At 54.3% G+C, this 27,252-nt stretch overlaps 2 protein-coding genes and 1 long non-coding RNA gene across 11 annotated transcripts in view; 1 reads left to right on the top strand and 2 right to left on the bottom strand.

Annotated features, from left to right (window-relative positions):
- ST3GAL4 (ST3 beta-galactoside alpha-2,3-sialyltransferase 4) overlaps window positions 1–12,067 on the bottom strand; it is a 42,265-nt gene extending 30,198 nt beyond the window's left edge. For 4 of the 9 annotated variants that reach the window (XR_003115596.1, XM_025356130.1, XM_025356126.1 and 1 more), the window contains exon 1: window positions 11,867–12,064. Coding sequence is in view for 3 of the 9 variants with exons in the window: in XM_025356123.1 (XP_025211908.1) it covers window positions 9,222–9,227 (6 nt within the window). In the remaining 6 variants the exon portion in view is untranslated. Of the gene's footprint in view, window positions 1–9,221; window positions 9,329–9,394; window positions 9,546–11,411; window positions 11,830–11,866 lie in introns of those variants that run through there. The other 5 variants (XM_025356123.1, XM_025356124.1, XM_025356125.1 and 2 more) reach the window with 5 other exon arrangements.
- A 78-nt stretch (window positions 12,068–12,145) lies between these two features.
- Window positions 12,146–25,627, top strand: LOC112606571. The gene is made up of 2 exons (XR_003115655.1): window positions 12,146–12,300; window positions 25,005–25,627. It is a non-coding gene; the product is annotated as an uncharacterized LOC112606571 (long non-coding RNA).
- The window catches only part of DCPS (decapping enzyme, scavenger), a 41,701-nt gene continuing 34,741 nt past the window's right edge, over window positions 20,293–27,252 (bottom strand). The window contains 3 exon segments of the mRNA XM_025357188.1: window positions 20,293–21,658; window positions 21,660–21,893; window positions 23,855–23,965. Coding sequence (XP_025212973.1) covers window positions 21,626–21,658; window positions 21,660–21,893; window positions 23,855–23,965 — 378 coding nt within the window. The 3' untranslated portion in view covers window positions 20,293–21,625.

Genomic DNA, 27,252 nt, shown 5'->3' with positions numbered 1-27,252 from the left:
GGCCCTCCCCTCCCAGGCACAAGGCAGCCCCTCTCCATTCAAGCTCTGCCCCAGCCCAGCAAAGAGAGGGGTCCTCAGCCACTGCCCCCACTAGTACCACAGTCACACTCACCTCTCCTGGTCTCTATGTGACACAGGACCTGCCACGGCCAGGGAGACAGGCAGAGGCACTGCCACTCCCACTCTGCCCTGCCCTGACTCAGATCACCCATGGCCCAGCCTCAAGGGACACTGCTGGGGTGCGGTGGCATGCAGAAGGGGATGGGGAGGAGGCCCCTAGGGAGGTGGCTCTCCATCTCTCTCTCTCTGGGAGTAGCACTTCCTGGAGTTTGTGCCAGGCCCTGACCAGTTCCGCCCCATTCAGCCTTCCCAGAAGGGCTGGCACACAGATCCCTCAGCCTGACCAGACACCAGCCTCCTGTCCATGGTGCGCCCCACAGGCAGGCCCCCCACACCTGAGCAGAGTCCACTTCCAGAACAGTGCTCCCTATGCAGGTGACACACTTTATCCAAACCCAGTACCCCAAAATCCCCAAGCAGGGACAGTAAAGGTAACGTTCAGCCCTGCGGTCCCCACACAGGTGCCACAAATTCCAGCCCTGCCCCACAGCACAGCCTCTGAATTCAGGCTCTCAGCTCTGGTTTTGAGTGCCTTGGAGCATCGGAGATCTGGGCTCAGAAACCCCTTTCCTCTGCCTCCTCCTGGAAGGAACCCTCACTCGGCAGACCTTGCACTCCCACCTCCCCCCACCAGAACATCTGCTGGGCACTGAGATGGACACCACGGTCAGCCTGGGCTCGACGAACAAGTTTCTGGAACTATGCAGCTGAGGGTCTGAGGGTCCACACCTGAAGTCCCATGAGTCCCATTAGGAGCCAGCAGGGTTAAAGGGGTTGAGCTGGGGAGTAGCGAGGCAGGCTCGCCAGAGGGGAGGGCCCTGCACTGGGAGGGAGAGTGGGGCAGGGCCCCCAGATGAGGACTTGGTGAAGACAAGGGTGGGCAGGAAAAGCAAGCCCTCCAACCTGCAGCAGCCTGTCCCTGGGAACAGAGAAGGCGCCAAGAGATTCCCTCTCCAGCTTGCCCCCAGCAGGGATTCCAACCCCTCAGAGTAAAGGTGGGCCATGAGGGAGGGAAGACGAGGGGAGGAGGGGCCTTTCTAGGTGTCCAGGGCCCAGGCTCTGCGCAGTAGCCCCTCCAGTGAATCTGCCTGAATCCACACTCAGAGCCTGATGGCACAGACAGCCCCTTCCAGCAGCTCTCCGGTCCCGTCTGCTCACACAGGCCCTCCCATGTCAGTAACCCTCACAGGCTTCTCCAGCACAAACACACTAGTCCATACTCAGGCACCTGCAAGCCTGGTCACACACACACACACACACACACTCACCACCCCCCTACACACACACCCAGCCCTCAGACCTCCTCCTCTCTGCCCGCGACCCCCATAACCACATACAGCTTCCGGGGCTTGAGGGCCCCCCTAAGCCGGGGCACTCTCTTCCCCCATTCCTCAGGGCTGGCCAAGGCTGGGCTCAGCTGCTGCTGCTGCTCTACCTCCCTCAGGCCCACTGGGTTCCTCCCACCCCAGCTCTGGCTCCTGGAGACTCTGTCAGCTTGCAGGTCCCTGGAGCTATCGCCAGGCAGCCCAAAGCCTCTAAGGGGCAGGGAGTGGCTGTGCCAGCCCTCAGGGACCTCTTTCCTCCAAAGTCAGGGAAAGGGGAGCCCTGGGCTCCTCGCCCTCTGCCCAGCCAGGCTCAGCTCCCAGGAAGATTCTGGCTCCTGAGAGGAGACCCAGCCACAACTATGAGCCCCACAGGTGTGTCCCCAGTGGGCCTGGGGAGTGTCCTGGGGCAGCCTGTGGCCGTTTGGCCAAGGGTACTGCAGAGCCTGCTGCCCCATGGAGGGCACCTGGCCCAGCACCCACACAACACACACTCACTGTCCTCTGGGCCCGTCTCAGCCTCTCCGCACCTGTGCTTAGTCCCAGTGACAGGGACTGTCCTCCCAGCCCAACCAGCACCCAAATCCAGGAATCTGCAAGGCCTTCCTCCAGCGGCCCCGCCAGCCTGCTCACACTTTCTGGGCTCAAGCCCTGAGGCTTCAGCAATTTCATGGTCATCTGCACCCATACCTGGGGGAGTGATGGGAGGGACAGACTCAGGCCTGTCAGGGCCTGGTCACTGCCTGGGGACGGAGGATTCCAGAGCCGACAACTTGTTCAGCAGGTCTGGGCTATGGCCCACACCCACTTCTGCACACAGCAGCCAGCCCAGGGTCCCATGGAATACCCCAGGGCAGAGACACTAAATCAACTGAAGGAGGTGCCAGGGGTCATGCCAAGTGCCTGAACCCTGGCTTCTCCATCTTCTGTGAGGCCCCAAACCCACGCCCTGGGTAATCTAAGGTCCTGGCCAGCGCCTCCTCCTCCTCCCAGCCCTGAGGAACCATCCTTGTTCTCAAGGTGGAAGAGCTCGGCCCTCAGTCCCCTGCAGCCTGGGATGAGACCCACCCTAAGGGCTGGTGCACAACCAGAGGCTCTTCCCAAGGAAGCCTGGTGCCAGAAAACCCAGACACTGAGGCACAGACCAGACACAGAGCCTGGGAACACCCAGAAGAGCACGCCCCCCAGGGTCATATCCCCCAGGGTCCCGGCCCCAATCGAAGCCGGGAAAGCTCAGAGCGCCCCCCGGCCCGAATCCTCCTGGCCACCCCTGCGTGGCTATTTCCTTCAGCCCAGGAGAAGCTGAAGGGATCGTGGTCCAGGATCCTCCTACCCCCACCCCCGAGAATATACCCAGGACTGGCAGCTCACCTGGCCCTGCAGGGCTGCCAGTCCAGCTGTGCCCCAAAGAGAACATTCGCTTCTTGCTCTGTTTGGACAGCTGCAGGGTCAGTGATGCTCAGGAGAGAACGTCTCATCACGGAGTGGGGAGTGCAGTGATCAGGGCCACAGGCCCTCTGATGGGGGTGGGCCAAGGCCAGAGCTGCATCCCTGGATGAGTGGGCTGGGAGGGGGCCCCAGACCAGCCTGGCAGGGCACATGGACAAGCTGCAGTGATTCTGCCCTCTTGAGCACTGCAAGAGGAGTGGTCAGAGGGGTTCTGGAACCAGGGCTGGCACCTGGCTGGAGGCAACGGAAGCCAGGAACTGATTCCCCTTTTAATGGCATTTATTCAGTTACAGGCTGGGGCCAAGGACCAGCCTCCCAAGTCCAGCCCAACACCTGACCTCACCTCACCCCAGACAGTCCCACAGCCCCCTCCTCAGCCCTTCCAGGACTGGTGAGAAAGGTCCAAAGAAAAGAAGGCAAAGCATCCACAAGCAGAGGTAGGTGGCTGGCCTCCACCCTCCCCTCCCCAGGAAGCAGGAGGTAGAACTGGGAGGTCAAGACCAGCACTTTCCCCTCCTGCTCCCACTCTCTCCTCCTCTCTGGCCCTCATCTCCTGCCCTCTCCTCCTGGTCCCTGTGTCCTTTCCAGCCATCCCATCCTGGTGTCTCCTGGTTCCCATCTCCACCTCCTCCTCCTTTCCTCCTCTGCCCACAGCCCCCGGTTATGTAAGGGGCTTGGGAACACACAGAGGGAGCTTTGTTGTCAAACCAAATCCATATGGAGCCGGAATCGGCCAACGCAGCTGTTCCCCATTCCCTTTGCCTTGGCAGGGTTGGGACTCCGGGCAGGGAGCCCCTAAACTCCTCCATTTTGGGAGATGGGGGACAAACACTTGCTCCAGGACTGCCAGGCAGCTGAATGGGTGGTCAGGGATCATCTCCACTGTGTGGAACCACAGCAGGGGACCAGCTGGTCCCTAAGGCAGAACAAAGCCACAGTACAAAGCCAGGGTCACAAAGCCAATAGAGGCAAGCTCTGGGCTGGGGCAGGGCAGCACCGTGCCGGGCCTGGGAGGGCGGGGAGTATATCCAGACCCTAGCATAGCACATTGTTGTGTGCTCACCTCAATGGGGTCTGCGAGTAGAAATCTCTCTGTGTTGGCCAGCTTCCCTCATTCAAGCAGGTTCCCCTGGGAGAAAGAGCTCAAGAGAGAGGAGGGTGGAGGGTTCAGGTCCCAGGCTAGGGAAGCTCAGCCCATCTTTGGAGACCCTCAGGCCCCAGAAAGATGAGATCCCACCGTCTCTTGCAGGAAGATGTCCAAAGAGTTGCATGAGGGCCCGGGAGCTCAGCTAACGATAAACGCATTGCGTACTTTGGGCAGGCACTGCCTCTTCGCCAAACTCAACTCCTGGAGGAGCCATTTTCATTCGAAAATGCTGGAGCTGCCAACAGGAGGAGCTGACTCCTGCTCCCACGGGCTCCCAATGAAGGCTCTCCTGAACATCCCCAGACCCAGGCAACCCATCCCGGCCACCCCCAGAGTCCCGGTTCCACTATGAGGACAACCTGAATGCTGAGGCTGGAGAAAGAAGGTGGATCAGAGAAGCAAGGGCAAGGAGAGAACTCAGAGGAGGCAGAAAGGAAGGAAGAGAGATCACTGAAGATGGTAAGAAATCTAGGGGTGGAAAGGGAAGGCAGGCAGAAAGGGACTTAAGAGGAAGAGCACAGCTCAAACAGGGACAGGAAGGAGATGGGGGCAGGAGGTCTAGAGAAACGGCCCACACTGCCTGTGAGGACAACCTCCCACGCTCCATCAACACCCCCTCCTCGGCCAGCCCCCCATTCAGTCCAGCCCAGCTGGGGAGGGATTTCTAGACTGCTCATCTTAGCCCACCCAGTCCTAGGGGCCTGGAGAACAGACCAGCTGAATGGGCCAGGCATGAGGTAGGGGCTGGAGAGGCAGAGAGAGAAGGGTTACTCCTGAGCCTCAGCCCAATCACCTGCTCCCTGCCTGTGGTGAGAGAGGTGCTCTGTGACCTTGAACAACTAAGTTACTTTTCTGAGTGTCTGCTCCCTCGATTGCCAAATGACAGCCAACCTCTGAGGCCTCTCCCAGCCTGAAAAATGTTTGTTTTGTTTGCCCATCACCAGGCTGTGAGATGTGGCAGATACTCTTATCCCAATTAACACAGATGCTAATTGAGTACCAGAGTGTAAGACCTGCCTGGGGTCACATAACTGGTAAGTGGACAGGGACAAAGGATGCCAGGACAGCTCCTAGTGAGCCACCTTCCCCTCTTCCCCTGGACCAGAAAGTAGATAGACCCTCTTCAGTCTCTGGACCCCACCCTGGAATCCCAGAAAAGCACACCAGCCAGCATTTATAGAGTATTGGATTCCAGGCACTGGATGTTATCTGAAATGTTATCTTATTAAGAAGTGTTGGCCAGGCCGAGCACGGTAGCTCACGCCTATAATCCCAGCACTTTGGGAGGCCAAGACAGGTGGATCATTTGAGGTCAGGAGTTCGAGACCAGCTTGGCCAACATGGTGAGACCCCATCTCTATTAGAACACAAAAATTAGCCAGGCATGGTGGTGGGCACCTGTAATCCCAGCTACTTGGGAGGCTGAGGCAGAAGAATTGCTTGAACCCAGGAGGCAGAGGTTGCAGTAAGCTGAGATCGTGCCACTGCACTCCAGCCTGGGCAACAGGGTGAGACTCTGTCTCTATATATAAAAAAAAAAAAAAGTGTTGGCCACACACAGTGGCTCACTCCTGTAATCCTGGCACTCCGGGAGGCTCAAGGTGGGCAGATCACCTGAGGTCAGGAGTTTGAGACCAGCCTGGCCAATATGGTGAAACCCCACCTCTACTTAAAGTACAAAAATTAGCCAGGTGTGGTAGCACACATCTGTGATTCCAGCTACTCGGAAGGATGAGGCGGGAGAATCGCTTGAACCCGGGAGGCAGAGGTTGCAGTGAGCCGAGATCACACCACTGCATTCCAGCCTGGGCGACAGAGCCAGACTCTGTCTCCAAAAAAAAAAAAAAAAAAAAAAAAAAAGTGTTAATTTCTAGGAGAAGGAAACGGAGGCTACAACGGCAGGCTGCGGCTGTACCCAAGGCTATGCATGCAGGGAAGGGCTGAGAGCCTCCAACCTGCTTCTAGGAATACAAATCTCACAGCTCCATACCACCACCTCGGGTACTACCCCCAGAACCACCTACCTTTGGTTCAGCCTGAGCCCCACTGAGGTCCATGCTGGGGTCACCCCAGCACAGGGTTCCCTCCCTGCCACAGGCATGGGACCTACAGGGAGTGGAGAATGCAGCGGGAGGAAGTGCCGGTGCTGGGTGGCCAGCTTCCCAGCACTGGGACTTCAGTTGATACTGAAGGACATTTGCAGTCTAGCAAGGTCATTACCAGCAATGCCCAAGCCATGTGAGGGGGCTGTGGAAGCAAAGGCGAGGAGGTGAGATCATACATGGCATGCTACCAGAAAATGAGAACCACGGGGGTCACAATTAGAGCTCAAAGGGGGTTTAAAAAAAAAAAATTAAAGCCAAGAAACCCTCTGTCGCATTTTCAAACAAAATTTAAGTGGAAAAGCAGTATGTACAAGGAATAAAAGTGGAGCTGTTCAGGAGGAGGCAAATGTGGGTGAACCCCTCGCTCTTCCAAAGCCATCACTCCTGAGAGCCGCCCAAGTGAGGGTTCCACCATAGGGGTACCTTTCCTGGGCCTCAAATAAGGAGAGGACTGACATAGGGATTGGAGCTGAGGTCAGGACCCGTCTGCAGGGATCTGAAGGTTACCGGGGAGGGGTGATGGGCAGAGAAATGTGGCCAGCTGACCCTGGGGTGGGTGGAACGGGGCATGCACTCCCCAGGGGACAAGCTCCTGCCCATCCTCACCTGGACTCCTGCCTGCCTCTCTGGTGTCTGAACAGAGACCCCCGAGGTGGCAGCACACAGCTGGGGCCAGACCTTTCTCTGGCAAACAGCTCACCTGGCAAAAGGGAAACTTTTTCCCTTTGCCCTGGGAGAAGGAGGAAGCACAATAAAGATGCAGCAAAGACAAATTAGCTTACCTGAGCTGCATTTCCATCACTCATCACACAAGAATCTATTGAGCGCTTATTGTTTGCTAGACATCATTCCAGGCATTAAGAATATATACCAGTGAACAAGCCAGACACGCTCGGCTGGGCGCGATGGCTCACGCCTGTAATCCCAGCACTTTGGGAGGCCGAGGCAGGTGGATCACGAGGTCAGGAGTCCGAGACCAGCCTGACCAACATGATGAAACCCCATCTCTACTAAAAATACAAAAATTAGCCAGGCATGGTGGCACAGGCCTGTAATCTCAGCTACTCAGGAGGCTGAGGCAGGAGAATCACTTGAAACCAGAAGGTGGAGGTTGCAGTTAGCCGAGATCGCGCCACTGCACTCCAGCCTGGGCAACAAGAGCAAAACTCCATCTCGAACAAACAAACAAACAAACAAACAAACAAAAACCAGCCTGGGCAACATGGCAAAACCCCGTCTCTACAAAAAACAGAAAAATTAGCCTAGTGTGGTGGTGCATACCTATAGTCATGAAGCAAGTCAGCCGCCTCCTCGCCTGCCCAGAACTCCGCGGATCCCTCAGCCTCTGCCCTCGTCAGTCCCTTGCACAACTTCCCTCCAAATGATCAGAACCCAGTGGGAATCCAGGGTATACCCCGGCTGGCCCCTAATTCTCTCCTGCCAGGAATCCCTCCCCGAACCTGAGCAACCTCTAAGAGACAGGGAGGGCTGCTGGTGCAGAGCTTGTCTGTGGGCGAAACAGCTCACCATGTTGGAAGGAGAATTGGGTCTTTGGGAGCCTCTCTGGCCTTGAGCCAGCCCAGGACAGGCATCAAGGAGGGCCAGGCAGCCAAGGTGCTTCTGCCTGGCAGGAATTCAGGATGCCAGATGCCGGGAGCAGCCACCTTGGCTGGGTTCCCTGTGCTTAGACCCCATAAGGCCCCTCCCCTTCCCCACGTGTGGCCGTGGTTGCCTTGCAGTCATGTGGGCGGCAGCCACATTTCCAAAGGAATAGGAGCTGCAAGCAGGCCAGATGGAAGCAATTGCCAAGGGAAAGCAGCAGAGGTGGGGGCTGGGGGGCTGGGAGGGCCCGCTGGGAAGGAGGGAAGGAGGAAGGAAGGAGGGAGGAGAATCCTGTCCTGCCTCACCCTGCCCAACCGAGAAAGCGGACAAGCCTGTGCTCAGGGTGCGGGCCCAGCCAGGATGTAGGGTTCGGGAGAGCACTCAGAGCCCAGGGTTTGTGTTCCACCTTTGACGCTAATACACTGTGGCCTTGAGCAAACCCCTTCACACCTTTGAGCTGGGATCTGTTTCTTCATCAGGCAAAATGAGCAAACTCCAGGGGGCAGTTGAGAACTGGGCTGAAAAGTGAAGGTTTTGGAAGCAGGCCTGGATTTGAGTTCTAGCTCTGCTGCTTACGAGCTATGTGACCTTGGCCAAGTAACTTAATCCTTCAATCCTCCATTTCTTCATTTATAAATGGGCTTAATTACAGGGTTGTGTGAGGCTCACATGAAGTGATGTAAAGCGTCTAGCACATCTTTTTTTTTTTAAAGTTTATTGAGCCAGGTTTTTAATAAGTGCCTGATTGCTAAACAGTAATATTTTTGTTATTTGCTGAGGCCATTTTCATTATGGGGACCGATGTTCACCTATGCTGCAGTTGGCAGAGGACGCAGAGCACAAGTAGGGTCGCTGCAGACCAGCATGCCCTAGCACTCTCCAAACTGGTCCCAGCACTCTTTGGGGCTGCCTCCCCTAAACAGGAAAGCAAGATCCTGAGGACCCCAACCCCCATGCACAGGCTTGAATGAGCTGCAGGTGGGACAAAGGGACTCTCCTACTCAGGTGTTTCTGGGCTTCTGCAGCCAGGCCTTCCTCACAATCAAGGCCCAGGTGGGAAACTGAAGGCCCAGCCAGACCCACACCTCACTTCAGCGCAAGCAGCAGCAACCTCCTCCTTGCTGGGCCAGCAGCGGAACCCAGGGCTTCCGTCTAGGGCAATCCTATCATCTTTCTGCAGGGCAGTGTGAGATGCAGGGGAACAGAGATGGGGTTGTGGCCTGGCTGTAGGTCCCAGGTAAAGGGCTCAGCCTACGCTAAAAACCCACAGCTCTGGAGGCTCACACCCTCTAACTCCGAAAAGCAACAACCCAAGCAACTCTTTGGGGGGAAATTCAGCCCCTGCAGGGCTCAGGGGCTCCAGTCGGAGGCAGACAAACACTTGGCTAGGGCCTGGGCATCGCATGCTGCTGCTACCACGTGAAGCTACACTGACCACTTCCTCAGTCTGCGGAATAAAGGACATCATTCACACACCTCCATCCCCGAAATGTGGCAGGGGTTAGGGGTGATTCTGAGGCCAGGGACAGCCAGTAGCCCATCCAGGGCCACTCAGGACACTCATACAGTAGCACTGAACACCTCTGGGAAGGGGGCAACAAAGAAAAGGGGGTTAATGACAACAGTCACCCAAATCCGCCTGCACTCACCATTTCCTCCCGGCAACCAAAAGCTTAAGGTCAAGGTCGTGGGTCTTGAGAAGGAAGGAGGATCCCAGGGTGAGGGGAACACAGAGCGGGAGCTAAACCACCTGCAGCGGCCTGCTGCTGGGAAACGTCCAGCCGGCCCAGTGCGACTGAACTGAGGGGGCAGGAAGCAGTGACTGTGTGCTTGGGGTGTCCCACCCTGCACTGCCAGACTCCCCCACCTCCAGCATCCAAGGTCCATCTCCGAGGAGCCAGGAGCTGGGCTAGGCTCTGGTGGCTGATTAGATAGCAATCTGTAGGCTTGGACTTCAGACCCCACTTGCAGCCCAAGCTCCCTCTCCATCCCCTGAGGGTCCCTCAGCCAGCTCCTTTCCCTATCAGCCCAGGGTCTGGAACTTGGCAGGCATAGAAACATTTGTATTAGAGGGATCCCTTCCCTCCAACAGGTGGTGCAAAGCTTTGAGCCATTCTGAGAAGAATTCCCAATTCCATTGGGACAACCCCTGGAGCAGCCTCTGAGGAGGGACCCAGAGAACGTACCCAAGTCAGACCTGGGGTAGCCCCCAAGGCAAGGGCAGATGGCGGCCAGTGGGGAGTAAGGACAGAATGACACCTCAAGATGGAGCACAGAAAGGGGGTCTGGCCTCTGCTCCTGCCGGGGATTAAAAGTCCAGAAAGGAGCAGATTCTTAGTTCTATCCAGAAAACTGATTCTAGGAGTCTAACGAGGTTGGGAGGCTGGCGGGGGCACCGCACTCTGTTCCTGAGAAGCAGAGGGCCAGTCACTGCTTCAGTAGGGAAGACAGTCCGGAGGCACCTCAGCCTGGGCCGTCAACTCACAGGGAAAGCGGCCCTGTTGTCTCTGAACAACAACCTATCCCCCAACTAAAGACACCCACTCTGCCCAAAGTCCAAGCTGGCAATTTCGAATTCACTTTTCTAACTTCTCCTTCCATGTGTGCCCCCTCACAACCTCGGCTGCCATCTTGGAGTCTGGGGGATCTGGCCCCAACTCCTGGCAAGCTCCCCACGTCTTGACGGAGCCCAGGCCCTAAGATCACCCACCCAGCACAATGGGCGGGGCACAGGAGCAGTCTGGGAGCGGGCCAGGAGCAGGGCAGGGAACGGTCCCAGGAACCCGGGACACCCGAGCTTGGTCAAGGGGCATTCCCAGACCAGCTCTCAGCAAGCAAAACAGCCTCCCGAGTTCATTTCTAGGCCCCAAACAGCCGGCGCGTCCCTGGAACCCGCTCTAGAATTATCGGGCAGCTTTGGAGAGTAACAGCATGGGAGAAATACTACCAATAGTGAACATTGATACAGCTCTTCCTCCGTGAAGGTGCCTTTCAAAGCACTTAGCACATATCAACTCATTTAAAATCTCCCTGGCAGATGCCAGGGCCAGGACCTAGAGGAGGGGGACGGGTCCGTCACAGCTCAGGAGAGAGTGACACACGTGTGTGTCTCTTGTGAGAACTCAGCCTGTACCAGGCCTGTTCCCAAAGTTCACAAAGAACGAGTCCGCCTGAGCCTGGCTTCCACGCGGTACCTCCCTCCGGCGGTGGAAAGTACAGGCTTCTCCAAGAAGCCTGTGGGGGTGCCAGCCTGTGGGTGGCCATGAGGTCAGACAGGGCACAGCTGGGCACCCGAACACTGCCTACACTCCCAGCCTTCTGGCAGCAGTTCCCTTAAGCCAGGCCCTCGGGACCCAGGCTGGGGAGCAGAGGAAGCAGCCACAGTAGGTCAGGCCTCACGCTGCCCAGACAGAGCCTCCCCCCAGGACTGGGAATGGAGGGGCAGTGCTGGCAGACATGTTGGCAGTTCTGGGCTGGCCGGGAGGTCCCTGCCAGCCAGGCCCCTGAGGAAACACCCACAGCAGACAGCGGAGCCCACTCCCCCATCGCATCCCTCCCACTGCTCACCAGCCATGCAGCTCTGAGGCACAGTGGCCTAGGCCTGACGACCCCCATAACTTGGCCCTAGGACTCTGGGCACTGTCGGCCTCCCACTGACAACTCCACCTTTGGGTCCTGCTCAGCGACCTTGTGACTCCTGCACACAGGCGGACCCCGCAAAGCCTGTCACCTCCAGCACAGTCAGCTCCCAAGTGCTGGACCTGATCGGGGTAGTTGTGGGAGAAACCATTTTTCGAGGATGCTGGAGGTGGGGGCCGCCGCTGAAGTCCGGGCGCAGGGCTGGAGGAGTGGGGGCGGAAACTTTCCGCAGGACTGTCCCGCTTGCTCACTCCATGGGAGCGGAGATGATCCGGCTTCCCGCGAAAATCTGGTCCAGGGAAAGGGACCCCGGAAAGCAGCTCCGCAGGGCTGTGGCCGCCCCACCCCGACCCGCGCTGCGCCCACGTGCCGGGCCCGACCCCCTCCTGGAGGCGCGGCGCCGGCTGAGGTCAGGCGGCCGAGGACCCCGCGGCTCCCCGCCCCGCCCCGCGGGCCCCCGCGCACGGCCGCCGCGTACTCACCCTCGCGGGTGGAGCGGGGCGGGGCAGCACAGTTCCGCGCGCAGCTCCGATCCGCTAGGCGCACCGACCGGCGGCGCAGCGCTGGCGCGACGGCTCCGCTCGGCCCGGTCCCTGTCCCGGGCGCGGGGCCGGCCTGGGAGCGGGCGAGTCCGCCTGCAGGGGAGGCGGGGGCCGGGGCTCGGGCTGAGGGCGGGGAAGGGGTTGGACACGCTTGCGCACACGGCGGCCCGACTCCCAGGAGCTACCGGGCGGGGGAGAAAGGGCGGGGTGGAGAAGGGGAGAAGGGGGGAAGGGGGGAAGGGGGGAAGGGCGGGGGCGATGCTGCGCGGTCACCGACTTGGGATGGTGTGCGCGCCTCCGAGGCCCGGACGAAGGCGAGCAGGGGCGCCGGGGGTGCCGGAGGGGCGGAGAGGCGGAAGAGGAGGCCTGATGGGGTGAGCACAGGGCCAGGGCAGGCGCTGCCTGTGAGTGGCGCCAGGGTGGGTATGGCCAGCGCAGCCAATGCGCACCCTCCCGGGAACAATGAGAAATCAAGAAAGGGTTCAGTGCTCTGTCGCACGGGCAACCGTGTCCTTCCCTCACTGGGGAAACTGAGGCAGAGGGGAGGTAGGTCCTTCTTCCGGGAGCCTATGCTTCCCATGCCCCATGCACGCAAGGCAGCCAATCAGTCCCCTGGGCCCAGACGTGGGCCCTTCCTCTGCTTCGGTTGGGGCCTGCCACCTCCCAACTGCTCCCTCTGCACCCCTCACTTGCATACTCTTTATCTTGGCCTCAGAAAGTTTCTCAGTTTCCTTTCCGTTATTGAAGGCGCCAGGCATCCTGTCTCCAGGAAGAAACCCCTGGGCCCCCGACCCTGGTTCCTTGGACCGAGGCATTACCCCAATAAACCTGGGAACTGCCCAGGCTGCAGAACAGTTCAGAAGTCACCCTGCAGGACAATCCACAGCCCCCTAGGCCAGTCCCTTTCGTAGGTCAGCACGGTGTTTCCGGAGCCCCAAGTGTGAACAGCCTTGTGCCGGCAGCGCCAGGGGCTCCAAGGAAAGTGTCAGACCCATTCCCTGTCCCCAGGAAGCTTACCATCCAGCAGCACAGAGAAGGCTCACCATGGACTCCATTCAAGAACGAGGCAGGATAGGATGTGACTAAGTGCAAAGTGTGAGTAACTGACAGTAAGTGCAAGGGGGTTCAGAGAAGTGGCAGCTCCAAGCCTGCTTCAGAAGCTGGAGGACTTATCTGTCAAGAACCCCCAACTCAGGAAGCTCTGCTCCAAATGAGCTGAATAAGGAGAGTCTGCCTCCAAGTTGTTCCTCTGCAGCTGACTGTGCTCCATCCTAAATCATTCCTTGCACGGGCAGAAGCTGTTTGGCATTTCACCAGTGTCTCATTTTGTTTGAATATGGTTCCTTTGGCTTAATCAGTCAAACATAGATTCAACAACTGTTTATTGATTGATTATTTTGAGACGGAGTCTCTGTCGCCAGGCTGGAGTACAGTGGCGCCATCTTGGCTCACTGCAACCTCCGCCTCCCAGGTTCCAGTGATTCTCCGGCCTCAGCCTCCCAAGTAGCTGGGACTACAGGCGCCCACCACCACGCCCAGCTAATTTTTGTATTTTTAGTAAAGACGAGAGTTCACCATGTTGGCCAGGATGGTCTCGATCTCTTGACCTTGTGATCCGCTCGCCTTGGCCTCCCAGAGTGTTGAGATTACAGGCGTGAGCCATTCAACAACTATTTATTGCATGCCCTCTCCAGGCCTGGAATTAAGCTGGGTATAAAGAACACAGTGACTAAGTCCCTGCCTTGGGCAAGTCGAGGAAGAGGGAAGAGCCTCCTTGTTCTACAGATGGGAAAACTGGCCCAAAGGGAGTAAGCAGCTGCCCTCAATAACTAGGTGAATCTGGCAGAACTGATCCAAGCATCAGCCCAGCCTCTAAACTTGGCCATTTGATGAACTAGATCTAAGCACAGTGTGCAGTTCTTTTCGTGAATCACGTAAATGTCACTCTACCAGAAAATGGAACTTTAAGAACCAGCATTTGTTCCTGGAGACCTGAGTTCCAACTCTCTCTCTGCCACTAAATAGCTTTAGTTTTCTTACTAGGGGGGAAAAATGGAAATAACTGCTTATTGAAAGGCCTATTTGTTGGCATTAAATCAGGCAATGGATGCGAATTTGCTTTGAAAGCATAACTTGCTATATGTAAGTGTGTGCTGTTACTATGCAGGTGGCATGCCTTTTCTAACCTATAAGCTGTATTCAGGCCTCTCCCCCTCCTTCCCCCAGCTTATCCCAAGCCTGGTTACTAGGTGCCCAGAAGCTAACTGTAATTCTGCTCCCCTCAGGTTAGGCCACAATGTGCTTACTCATGATGATCTTTTCCCTCCAGTTTCTTAACAGCACGGCCAGAAGCTTAGCTCACTGCCTAGAAGCCATATCATCTTTGGGGCAGGAGGGAAGCAATTCTGGTGCCTTTCTCTCTTCTTCTCTTCTTTCTTTCTCTCTCTCTTTTCTTTTTCTTTCTTTCTCTCTCTTTTCTTCCTTCTTTCCTTTCTTCCTTCCTTTCTCTCTCTTTTCTTTCCATCTTTCCTTTCCCTCTCCTCTCCTCTCTCCTCTCCTTGTGCTTTTTTGACCCCAGGCACCCCTTTGGTGCAACTACAGCACATTATGAGCAGCTCAGCAAGAGGCAGTAGGATGGGGTAAGCAGGGCTTTGGCCCATGGGGACCATTTCTTTTGGATGTTAACTGTGCCAAAGTGGGGCCAAGGTAACCTGAGGAACATGCCCCTTCCAAGCCATCAGTGCTGCCTCCATTCCCATTTCCTTTGCCTCCCAAACTCTCCTGTGTTTCTCCTTGGTGGAAGTGGCAGGACATCTCTGTGCTGGGGCAACCAGAGGGGCCTCAGGAGCAGAGGGAGGAGCAGGTGCATCTAGACCTGGGAAGCCCTGGCCCTGCGGCCCTTCTCTGGCAGGAGTGGGTGTGAGCAGCAACGTGGAACAGCTCCTGTCTCATGCGCCACGTTAGTATCCTGGCCACCAAGAGGAGGGAACAGCAAGATGTGTTTGAGGAAGAAATACACCCCATCCAGCATCTCAGATGCTTTTAAAAATAGCAGCTCCAGGATGGTATTTCAGCTCCTATTTTTATCGGATTTATATGGCTGGACCATGGAGCTGAGCTGTTCCCAGGGTTCTCAATAGCAAGGGGCATCACTGTTGTTGTGTTAGCTGAAATGCATTCCAGGAACCTGTAGGCTGAAAGAGATCCTGAGAAGTCATTGCACGCAGCCCCTGCCTCTGTTTAGGGCCACAGTCAATTAACCACCAAAAGTTTATGGCTTTTTTCCTTAAAACCTCTTGGTTGGCCAGGAGCGGTGGCTTATGCCTTTGGGAGGCCGAGGTGGGCAGATCACCTGAGGTCAGGATTTCGAGACCAGCCTGCCAACATGGTGAAACCCCATCTCTACTAAAAACACAAAAATTAACCGGGCGTGGCGGTTGGTGCCTGTAACCCCAACTACTCAGGAGGCTGAGGCAGGAGAATCACTTGAACCCGGGAGACGGAGGTTGCAGTGAGCCAAGATTGAGCCACTGCGCTCCAGCCTAGGCAACAGAGTGAGACTCTGTCTCAAAAAATAAATAAGTAATAAATAAATAAATAAAACTTCTTGGTTCCATGCGTAGTCTAGCATTTCATAGCGCTTCTAATCAGAAGTTATTTTTAATATTGTCTTTGTTTGGTCTGTTATACGAAGTATAGACTGGGTGGCTTATAAGCTACAGAAATCTCTCACAGTTCTGTAGGCTAGAAAGTCTGAGATCAAGATGCCAGCAGCCTGCTTCCTGGTTCACAGGTCATCTTCTCACTGTAACCTCACAGTGAGGGGAAAGGCCTAGGGGTGACTCTAGGATCTCTTCTATGAGACACTAATCCCATTAATGGGGCCCCCCACCTTCATGGCCTAGTCACCTCCCAAAGGCCCCACGATTGCCTTGGGGGTTAGGATTTCCACATATGAATTTTAGGGGAACACAGACATTCATGCCCAAATATCTCTAGTTCCATCCTTTTGGTCACTCTCAGACCAGAACATTTACTGAGTGATTACTATGTCCCACAAAATTCTTATTTAACCCTCACAAAAACCCTCTGGGGGAAGCACTGTGATCACTCCTATTTCATGAGCAGTTATGTAACTTGCCCCAGATGAGACTTGGTTATGGCAGAGATTCTGTTGGAGCCATCAGACCACTCTGCTTCCCAAACAGGGGAGGAACAGAACATTAAAGATTTTCTTGGCCTTGGCTTTCATTTCTTCATCGTGGTTCTGAAGGGAAAATTGGCTAGAGTCCTAAATGTATGTGGGGGCCCACACTCGAAGCTCAGTTCTCAGTGCCAGCCACACTGAGCCCTGGTCTCCCTAACTTCTGGGCCTTTGCTCTGCTTGTCATTGGGCTGATGACCAAGATCCAGCCTAGAGCACAAGAAAACAAACACTGCGTGATCTCACGTGTAGAACCTAACAAAGTGGAACTCACAGAAGCAGAGAGTAGAATGGTGGTTATCTGTCGGAATGGGGAGATGGTGAAAGAATGCAAACTTTCAGTTGGGTGGGAGGAAGAAGTTTCAGAGATCTATTGTGCCACATGGTGACAATAGTTAATAACAATGTACTGGGTGGGGCGCGGTGGCTCATGCCTGTGATCCCAGCACTTTGGGAGGCTGAGGCAGGCAGATCACTTGAGGTCAGGAGTTCTAGACCAGCTTGGCCAACATAGTGAAATTCCGTCTCTAGTAAAACTACAAAATTAGCCGGGCGTGGTGGTGCATGCCTGTAATCCCAGCTACTCAGGAGGCTGAGGCAGGAGAATCACTTGAACCCGGGAGGCAGAGGTTGCAGTGAGTCGAGACTGTGCCATTGCACTCCAGCCTGGGTGACACAGCAAGACTCTGTCTCAAAAAAATAAATAAATAAATAAAATACATATATATATACTGTATACTTGAAAATTGCTCGCAGAGATTTTAATGTTCTCAGCATTACAAAATGGTATGTGAGATAGTGCATATGTTAATTAGCCTGATTTAGTGATTCCACAATGTATACATATAACAAAACATCATGTTGTACACCATAAATATATACTATTTTTATTTGCCAATTAAATAATTTTTTTTTTTTTAAGTTGTAGTCTGCAGGTTTAGCTTTTCGGGACTGAAGCCTCATAGCCCCTCCACTTCAACACACTCATCAGCATTGTAATTACTTTGTAATTAATGCCTGTGTTCCTCACTAAATTGTAAGCTCCACATGAGCTCTGCCTCCAAGTGCTTGCAAAAAAACCAAAAGGGGGTGGGGCTAGATGCTCCAAACCTGTTTATTAAATCATATTGAAACACTTGAAACAGATTTCGTTCCTGCTTATTTTCTAACAGTGGTTAAAACTTGGTAACTTCAAGTTGACATGGATTTCCAAATTCAATGTAATGTCAATAATATTATAATAGAACACACTTAGGGTTGCCAACATTTATTTTGTTAAGCAAGGCTATTTTAAAAACAACTATCAATAATTATCACGATCTACTTATTTTAAAAAGTACGTTTTAACCTTATCTATACACGTTTGGAATAAAAACAGTCCTTCCTGAGAAGGGAGAGTTGGCAGACCTACATCAATAAAATAAATATATTCAAATGTTTTGGGTCTGGGAGCATTACAAGAGAAACATTTTCAAGTATTACTTCGTATGTAGTTGTTTCTTATTTCTCAGTTCGGGGATCTGTATTCAACAGGGACATGGAATGGGGAGCCTGAGATGGTATTTTTCTGTTTCATGTTGATAAATAGAGACCACTCAGCAATTTTGCTCTATTAGGAAACTTTGAGGCAAACGGAGAGAAGCCAAGGAACAATAGCAGTCATGCCTCCAACTGCTTCTTTCCTTCTCCAACCAAGCCAGAAAGAATGTAGGCCAAGTGTTGGGGCTAAAAGCCAGTCGTGGAGCCGTCCAGGATTTATCTAGGAAGGGTGACATCTGCCACTGCTCCAGCAGAGCGGGGGCATGGCATGCTTCTGTGGGCACACAGTTCAACACGTGAGGCACACTGCAGCACACAGGACCAAGGTGTCATGCTGCCAGACAGGCACTGGCATTTGCCATTTTGTCAAGGCAGGGCTGCAGATTGTGGCTTGATCAGGACAGAAGGATGATGGGCTCTTAAGTGATAGCAGGAGGAAAGCATGAGGTAGAGGGGCGGGTCCTTACTGTCCATCCCCTGCCTGAGATCCAGGATGCCTCATGCAGAGCCTAGCTCTGGTCCTCCATTTACCACATGTTTATTGAGCACTCATAGGTGAGTCACCACCCTAAGTTCTGGGGAAACGGTGAACAAAAGGCCAGAAGTCTTGCTTCCTGGAGCTGACGTTCACTCCATAATGCTGGACAAGACATCCTGAGCATTTCTTTGTAAAAAGGAGCAAGAACGTGGGTCATGAAATGACCTGCTATATGAACATAGTGTTATAATGTTGCTTTGTCTCAAAGGTTGGTTTGCTGAGCCAGGTAGTGTCTTAGGGGCCAGGGATACAGAGATAACTGAAACAAAGCTCCTGCCCTCAACACCCGCTCAGTCTAGTGGGGAAAGCGGAAAACTCACCAACAGGAACAAAAGGAGGCACTATATGCACAGCTATCATCCTGAGTTTCCCAGGAGTCTGATGTGAAGGTCACCCTACAAAGACAGACTATGCTTTTAGGAGTTTCAACAGGGCTTGGCAGAGCAGCCATCCCTGGTACACTCTAGACCTTGAGGGTGATAAGCCCAAAGAGGGTTGGATTGAGGGAGGGAGCTGCATGGGGACCTGGCGATTACAGCAGCAGAGCACTGACTGGCTCTGAAGGGGAACCCTTGCCAGGCTTCTAGCAGAGGCTTGTCTTTCCATGTACAAGAAAAGTTAAGTGGAGGCCTGGAGAGGGGCCCCCTTCCGTACCGTGGTGAAGATGAACGAGGCTGGGAGAGGAGTCAGGGGATGCCATCCCAGAGAGGCCCCTCCCCACAGAGTGGGCAGAAGGAAGACAGAACTGGCCAGCCCCTTGGGGGAGTGGAGAAGCCTTCCAGCGTGTGGGTCCCTGTCTCCATGCCCTGCCTCTCCAGACCCGAGTGCCTGGCGTCTGCTGTGACTCCCAGCCTTGTCTGTCCCATTGGGTGAACTCTGTCCCATCTCTCTTGCCCCTCAAACCTTTATTCATCCAGTGTCAAATTCCTATCCACCTTCCTCCAGGGGCCAGGCGCTACAAGAGGAGGGGAAGGAACGGCAAGGTCAGCAGGAGGCCACCGAGCCAGACCCTCCAGCGGCACCATTGGGGGCTGGGCAGGAGGGCATGGGCTCAGGCCGCAGGGAAGGGCTGCTCCACTGGGAGGCCTCCCTCTGCTCCGTGGCGGTGCTGGAGAGGGAGCCCGTGTTTGCTTGTCGGCACCACATCTGCTTTCAGAGGGGGAGCGGGTCACTTCTTTCCCCTGGACCTGGAATGGGCACAACTGAGACCTAGGGAGCATTCCTGCAAGCGGGACACTGCTCTGGGAGAAGACCTCTATCCAGCTTCCTGCCCCCAAGACCCCAGCAGCTGCTAGTGTCACTGCCCACAGAAGTATTTGCTTAGCCCAAGAGTCAGTCAGATGTGTGGTGGCCATGAAATGGATCCTGCTGGTTCTGCCAGACCTCCCTGCATCGGTCACCACCTCAAAGTTCCTTGGCTGCAACTCCATGTCGCCTGAATCTAGGGACTGTTGAAGTACTACAGGGGGCTGGGCACCGTGACTCATGCCTGGAATCCCAGCACTTTGGGAGGCCAAGACAGGTGGATCACCTGAGTCCAGGATTTGGAGATCAGCCTGGCCAACATGGTGAAACCCCATCTCTACTAAAAATACAAAAATTAGCTGGGTGTGGTGGTGCACCCCTGTAGTCCCAGCTACTCGGGAGGCTGAGGCAGGAGAATCACTTGAACCTGGGAGGCGGAGGTTGCAGTGAGCCTAGATGCGCCACTGCACTCCAGCCTGGGTGACAAAGCGAGATTGTCTCAAAAAAACAAAACAAAACAAAAACAGCTGCAGGGAAGAATGGCTGAGTAGAGGCCAGTGGCTTCGTTGTGCCTCATCCGAACTCCCTGAAGGCTGAAGCAGGTCCCTGAGGCTTTCTGACCACACCCTCCACTTCCCGGCTGTTTCTTTTTTATTTATTTATTTATTTATTTTGAGACGGAGTCTTGCTCTGTCACCCAGGCTGAAGTGCAGTGGCTCACTGCAACCTCCACCTCTCAGGTTCAAGTGATTCTCCTGCTTCAGCCTCCCAAGTAGCTGGGATTACAGAAGCCCACCACCACACCTGGCCAATTTTTCTATTTTTAGTAGAGATGGGGTTTCACCATGTTGGTGATTCTGCTGTTTCTAAGGAGTCTCTCCCAGGGCCACAGGGGTCCAGAGCAGACCCTGAGACCCTGAAGCAGGTTGGCTGCACCTGCGCTACCACCTGCACGTGCAGAGGCTAGTCTCTGAATGAGGCTGCCTGGTACTCAGGCAGGGGATGGAGAGTAAGGACCACCCACTGTGCCTCAAGCCTCCCCCGTGCTGTCACTTAAGAGCCTACCATCCTGCCATCCCTGAGAGCTTCCCAAGCAAGGCACAAACTCCACAGCCCTACTCTGACAAAGTGGCAAATGCCAGCCCCTCTGGCAGCATGATGCCTTGGTCCTGTGTGCCGGAGAGAAAGCCTTGTGTGTTTACTTGTGTGACCGCCCATACAAGCCATGTCCCTGCTCTGCTTGAGCAGTGGCAGGTGTCACCCTTCCCAGGTAAGTCCTGATGGCTCCCTAAACTGATCTTCAGCCTCTGATGCTTTGAGGTCCCTTCCTGGTCTCAAGATCCTCTGAACGTCTGCCTCTGATAGGCCTTGAACCCGAGCCGCCTCCGGGCTTTTGTATTCAACTGCAACCATACCATTTGCCCTTTGCTGATTCACTGTTTGGCACTTGATCTTCTGGCTGCTTCATGTGAGTCTGTTTTGTCTTTCTGCCGAGATAAAAACTCAAGGCCGGGGACTCACTGACCAAATAACAAAGCAAGGCAGGCTTTTCAGGCTTGCATAATCTGATTCATATTAAAACCCGCCCATTTCCAGGCACCAGGCCCCTATCCTCGTCAACAAGAAGTTTATCAACAGGGTTGACTGACTCACAGGGAGGTGTGACCTCACTGCTGGAAGGAGGAAGTGCCATCAGAAACCTCTATAGATAATTTCCTGAAAGGTTCCAAGTTTGGTTTTTTGGGGAACTCCTCAAAGGAGAGGTGGATGGCAGAGGAAGGAGGAGGGGAGAGGGGGAGGAGCAGAATAAGGAGTGCAAACAGGAGAGGCACAGAGTGGGGACAAGGAAGCCACCATGGACGGTGAGCCCTGGGGCTTGGAGAAGGCCTTTGGCACCCTTCCAGGGCAGTTCCCACCCGTCAGTTGAAACCACCACCTGGAGACTTTCCACCATTCTCAAGGCCTTCCCTACAGGTTCTACCCACCCACTCTCCCCCACCATCTGTCTGCCTCCCAGGCCACACTGTCCACACTGAGTGAGCCCACTAGTTTATTCACTACTAGGAATAAGCCGGTACAAAATACATTTTTAGAAAATTCACTTGGAGATAAAAAATCTTGTCCCCACTCCTCCCCCAATCCCACACATCTGTGCTCTTCTGCCTGAGTTAATTCAGCTTTGCTGAGCCTCCTGCAAGAGCTTGAGCCAGGGGGTCGTCGGCCCTGAGGGCGAAGGTGAGCGTGCGCTGCTGGTAGTGCCTGGGGTCACACTCCAGGTTCTCGATCACCTCAGCCAGCAGGTGGGCCCGCTCCACGCCTGAGCCGGGGGCCTCGAAGCCCAGGGCGGTGAAGTGCACGTGCAGGTGGTAGTAGGAGGGCAGGTAGTGCAGGTATACTCGCAGACGGTCTCCCTTCATCTGGTAGCGCTGCAGGATGGCCTCCTGATGAGACAGGGGCAGGCAGGCCAGGAGTCACCGTGCTGTCTGAGGCCCGGCGCCATGTCCCCACCGAGACCCTCCTCCCGTCTGAATCCCGGGTTGGCCTGGGACAGCTCATAAAAACCCTCCGAACAGCTCTCTGCCTGCTGTCCGCTTCCGCTTCCTCTGTCTTCTAGTCTAGGAAATCCACAAGTGCAGGTGACAGCAGCAAAGCTGAGACTCTTTCTCCCAAAAGAAGGGGGGAGCGGCCTCAATCAGCATTCCCCACCCAACGTGCATAAAACACTGGCTTCCTCAAACAGCTGCTGCCGGGAATCTTGGAAGGTCCAGTGTCTACAGACAGGCCCCAGACTCCCAAGACTATGGGGACTTTCATGATTTAGGAGCCTTTAATCAGTCATGCAGTGGATGGGAGGAAGCCTCATTCTCTCTTTTAGCACAGGACGGGGTGGAGCTTGGAAACAATGAAGATGGGGATGGGGCTATGCTGAGAATTTGGTGAAAGAGCAAGGACTGTGGAAGGGGTGTGGGAGGGGCTGCTCCCACACAGACCCGGGGAAGTCTCGGTGGGCTCCTTGCAGAAGAGGAAAGCGTTGACTGTGGCCCTGGCTCCCTCTGCCCACCTCCGCCTTACTCAGGGGTGGGTATTTTTCTACCAACCTCCACCTTCAGGAGCCTGCCAGGCATAGAATTAAGCGGAGACTCTTATCTCCACTGTGGGCAAATCACTGAGGTGGTCAGAGGTGAAGAGAAAAATACTAGGGCCTCAGTGGGCTCAGTATACACCCCAGAACCGTGTTCTGCATTTGGAGCTCACCCCAGGAATCTCTGCAGCAGGGTGGGACCAGGGCCAAGGCACCCAAGGGGCATCCTGGAGTAAGTGGGGTCTGCCTGCCAGGGCGGAGCTGTCAGAGCTCCTTGGGCAGATCAAAGTGTTGACCTGGCATCTCCCCAAGAGAAAGACACCATTCTCTGCTATTTGTAATATCCAGGAACTGCTTCAGGATCTGAACAAGTCACCCCACAAAGGTAAAGGCAGCCGAGGGGTGGTGCCATGGGTGGGCAGGAGGGAAGACAGATTGGGGCCCAGCGGCAGGGGGAAGCTGGGTGTGGGCAGAGCCTTTCCTCCAGGTCTGCATTAACACCTCGAAGCAGCACTGGTCAAAAAGGGGCCAACCTCTCTCCTGGCTGGGCATCGTTGTGACTGCTAGCTCTGGCGTGTTAGGCAGATCATCACATTTCAGAGTAGAAAAAAGACTGAGACCCAGCCCCTAGGATGGTGGATTTAGAAGGGATCCATCTAGATAATGTGGTTTAGGGAGGTGAAGTGACCCACCCCAGGCCACTCAGCTGGTTAGGGTCCAAATGCCAGGCCAGGACCACACCCAAGATTCTAGACACTCTTCCCTCCCCTATCCCCCCCTGCTCCTGGGCTCTGTTTAGAGCCCCGATAATTTCATTCAATTCAACAAATATCCCAGACAGAAAGTATCCCAGAACACCAGGTGCTACAGAATTCAGCCTGTTTTCAATCTAGACAAGGAGACACATGTGTACACACATATTGAAGTCATGTGCCCATACTCCCAAGAAACTCTGGCATGATGTGGTAGTCATGGTTGTCGTGAGAGAGACAGGTGATCCTGGAGTAGGAGGGGCCAGGACTTAAGGACCAGAGTCTATGGGGTGAGGGGTGGAAGTGCATCCCGGATGCAGAAAGCCTGAGGAAGGCGTGTGAGGGTGAGGAAAGGTGGCTGAAAGCAGAGCTGGGGCGCCAGGCAGGACCAGGGACAAAGAGCCCTGCTCTTCAACCTGAAGAGCCTAATGGGGTCCCCGAGACTGGCATCCAGAGAGAAGTCTCTCCAAGATGGACTCTGGGAAGGGTGAGGAAGGGGGCCCAGGAACACACTGGAATCTGAGTCTAATTTCCCTGGGCTTCCACGTGGTTTGGTGAAGCCGCTCACCTGCCCCTGGTGGAGGATGTTCCTGAGCAGCGGCAGGTGCTCCGGAGTAAGGTCGCGTAGGGATCTGATGCCCCGGCGATGGCAGATGGCGATCAAGTACAGGTCATCGAGCTGCGTAGAGAGCAAGGGGAGACCAGGCTCAGCAGGGAACAGACCTGGGGAGGCTGCCAACCCCGGAGTTCTCACGTAAGCCAGGAAGCACCCACCCCTGAGGCCTACAGCGCCAGGAGAAACCCCGCAGCAGGACTGACGCGCCGGCAATGCGCGCATCCGCATACCCCGGGCGTGTGGGATGGTCTGAGAAGCAGGCCTTCTGTGTATGCTTCTTGCTAGAGAATACCATGTGAGAGTTCTTTTTTTTTTTTTTCCGACAGAGTCTCGCTCTGTCACCCAGACTGGAGTGCAGTGGCGCAATCTTGGCTCACTGCAACCTCCGCCTCCCGGGTTCAAGCGATTCTTCTGCCTCAGCCTCCCAAGTAGCTGGGACTACAGGTGCGTGCCACCATGCTCGGCCCTTTTTTTTTTTTTTTTTTGTATTTTTAGTAGAGACGGGGTTTCACCATATTGGCCAGGCTGGTCTCAAACTCCTGACCTCATGATCCGCCCGCCTCGGCCTCCCAAAGTGCTGGGATTACAGGTGTGAGCCACCACGTCCGGCAGACAGTTCTATATACTCACTCCCCAGAGCTGTCAGGGGCAGGGAGCCAGGAGGTTCAAGAAAGAGCAAGGGCAACTCTCTCCCTCCAAGAGTTTACAGTCTCATCACATGTATGCAGGTAGCTCTGCTGTAAGACACAACATAATCCCAGCACAGGAGGAAGGAAAGACTCTAGCTACCTGGAGGAACCCAGGAAGGCCTCCTGGAAGAGAAGGCAGAGGATCAGGTCTAGAAAAAGAGGTAGAATTTGGAGAAAGGATATTCAGGTAGAGGAAACAGAGCAAAGGCTTGGAGGCAAGACTGTATAGGGTACAAATGTATAGGGCATAGAATGTATACATAAGGGGAGAGGAAGCAACTTGATTTATCTGGAGTCAAGGCTCATGAAGGGGTGGAGTGGGGTTTGAAGGCCAAGAAGGGAGCCAAGGGCCAGCTCAGCAGCACACACACACCAGGGCAGTAAGCCTGTTGCTCTCTTCCCCTATCTCACAGGACACCTTCCGGCCGTCCTTCCTGAGCACAGCCTGGCTAAAAACCTGGAGGTCACAACAGTACAAAGAATTAAAGTCAAGATCTTGTGCCGGAGAGCAAATGAACTCTTCCTCTTGCCCAGAAAACCCACCCTGCTCACCTAAACCCTGGCCTTGCCTGGCAATTACATCCATGCGCCTGGCAGGCCCCAGACATCAAGGCTCTGAGGGGCCAGGCACAGGGAGAACCCAGCAGTGTCCTGCCCTTCTGTCTGAGCTACCAGATTCCTTGTGGAGGTAATTTGAGGACCATGACTCACCCAACCAAATTTCCTGGGGCCTCAAATTGAAAATTCAGGATGGGCTTTTCTACATGACTGCCTGATATCCAACTATGCCATGGTCTTTACAGGCCATGAACATTCTTTCCTGCCAGAGTTCTAAGAATCTGTGTTCTCTGCCTCAGACCTTCTGCAGATGAGCCCACAGGAAGCTGCCACGTGTAGCTGAGCTGCATGCACCAGGCCTCAGTTTGCCCCAAGTCCCCTGTGTACTCTCTCATGGCCTGTGGCCAAGAAATGTACTCTCTCACTTTGGACTTAGGAGTGCAAAGAGAAGCCCAGAAACAAAATTGAACTTGAATTTTGTTGTTTTTTTTTTTTTTTTTTTTTTTTTCTGAGACGGAGTCTTGCTCTGTCGCCCGGGCTGGAGTGCCGTGGCCAGATCTCAGCTCACTGCAAGCTCCGCCTCCCAGGTTCACGCCATTCTCCCGCCTCAGCCTCCCGAGTAGCTGGGACTACAGGCGCCCGCCACTTCGCCCGGCTAGTTTTTTGTATTTTTTAGTGGAGACGGGGTTTCACCGTGTTAGCCAGGATGGTCTCGATCTCCTGACCTCGTGATCCACCCGTCTCGGCCTCCCAAAGTGCTGGGATTACAGGCTTGAGCCACCGCGCCCGGCTGAATTTTGTGTGTGCGCATGCACGCATGTGCACGTGGTGGTGGATGTGTATGTTTTCAGCTGTTCTATGTGTTACTGTAACGGAACCCCCAAATAATAGTAACATTTGTTTCAGATGATGTCTGCTGACAAGTCACAAACATGACTCTAACTCGCAACTCTCTGCTCCACTGGCACAGAATAGGGCATGGAGCCTGGTGCTGGGTGTCAGCCCATGGTGTTGGGTGTCAGTTAACAGGCTGGGTAAGGCAGGGAAAATAATCCATTCTTTGATATTAGACATGACCCAAAATTTCCTGCTGGCAGCCAAAGGGCCTGCTCGCTCAGAGAAGTGATCTGAAGAAAGCTAGGCCAGGGCAGGAGAGGGCCTCAGGCTGGCGCCCCAGAAGGTGGCCCATCAGTCACTCTGGGAAGACAGATAGACATCGTCAGTCTCTTTTTACAAGTCAAGACAGTAAAATCAAAGTAATAGTTTCCTGGCAGGAAGAAAGAGAATTGCTGGAGCATTGGAGACTCAGCTCTTAACCTCTGGGGTGACTCAAAAGAAGAGTTGCCTGATCTGAGAACTTTAGACCAAAGAACTTAAATCATATGAACTGAACATGCGTGTGTATCCATATACACATGTACATATATGTTTATATACCCAATACAGAAAGGTCACCAGAGACATAGAAATAGCAACAATAGTTGTTTTGGGGAAGGGAAAGGAAGGGCTGTGAGGTGAGGGAGCATACTTTCACTGAATATCCTCTGTACTGTGTGCATTTTTGCCACATGCATAAACTAAACCTACAAGAAAATAAACAAATAAAAAAAAAGAATACATAGGTGATCCTTTAAGAGAACAGAAGAAGGGATGTTATAACCTCTAAGGAGGCACAGTCTCTAGCAAACAGGCACCTGATAAATATATGTTGAATGGATGAAAAAATGGATTATCTCTTTAATTCAGGGCCATCAGTTTGGAGACAGTAACTTTCAAGACGAGTGGCAGGAGATTCAAGGTGGCTAGGAAAGCTCCTCAAAGCAAACACCAGGGTGCCTCCCTATCCCCAGCCCTTCCCTGTCCCAAAGACAAAGAATAGAAGCCCAGGCATGGCCTGTCTTCCTGCTGGATACATTGCCTAATTCAAAGAGAATTATCAAATTCAGTGCTGTCAAAAGTCAAATATTTGAGACACTAAAATAGGGCATCATCAAAAGTCAAGTAAGAATTAAGGTTGGGCACAGTGGCTCACGCCTGTAGTCCCAGCTACTTGGGTTGCTGAGGCACGAGAATTGCTTGAACCCGGCAGGTGGAGGTTGCAGT

Source organism: Theropithecus gelada, chromosome 14, assembly GCF_003255815.1.
Source record: "Theropithecus gelada isolate Dixy chromosome 14, Tgel_1.0, whole genome shotgun sequence".
In the NCBI taxonomy this organism is placed as follows: domain Eukaryota; kingdom Metazoa; phylum Chordata; class Mammalia; order Primates; family Cercopithecidae; genus Theropithecus; species Theropithecus gelada.
Note: the sequence above shows the minus strand (reverse complement) of the source record. Positions and strands in the feature narration are given on the sequence as shown.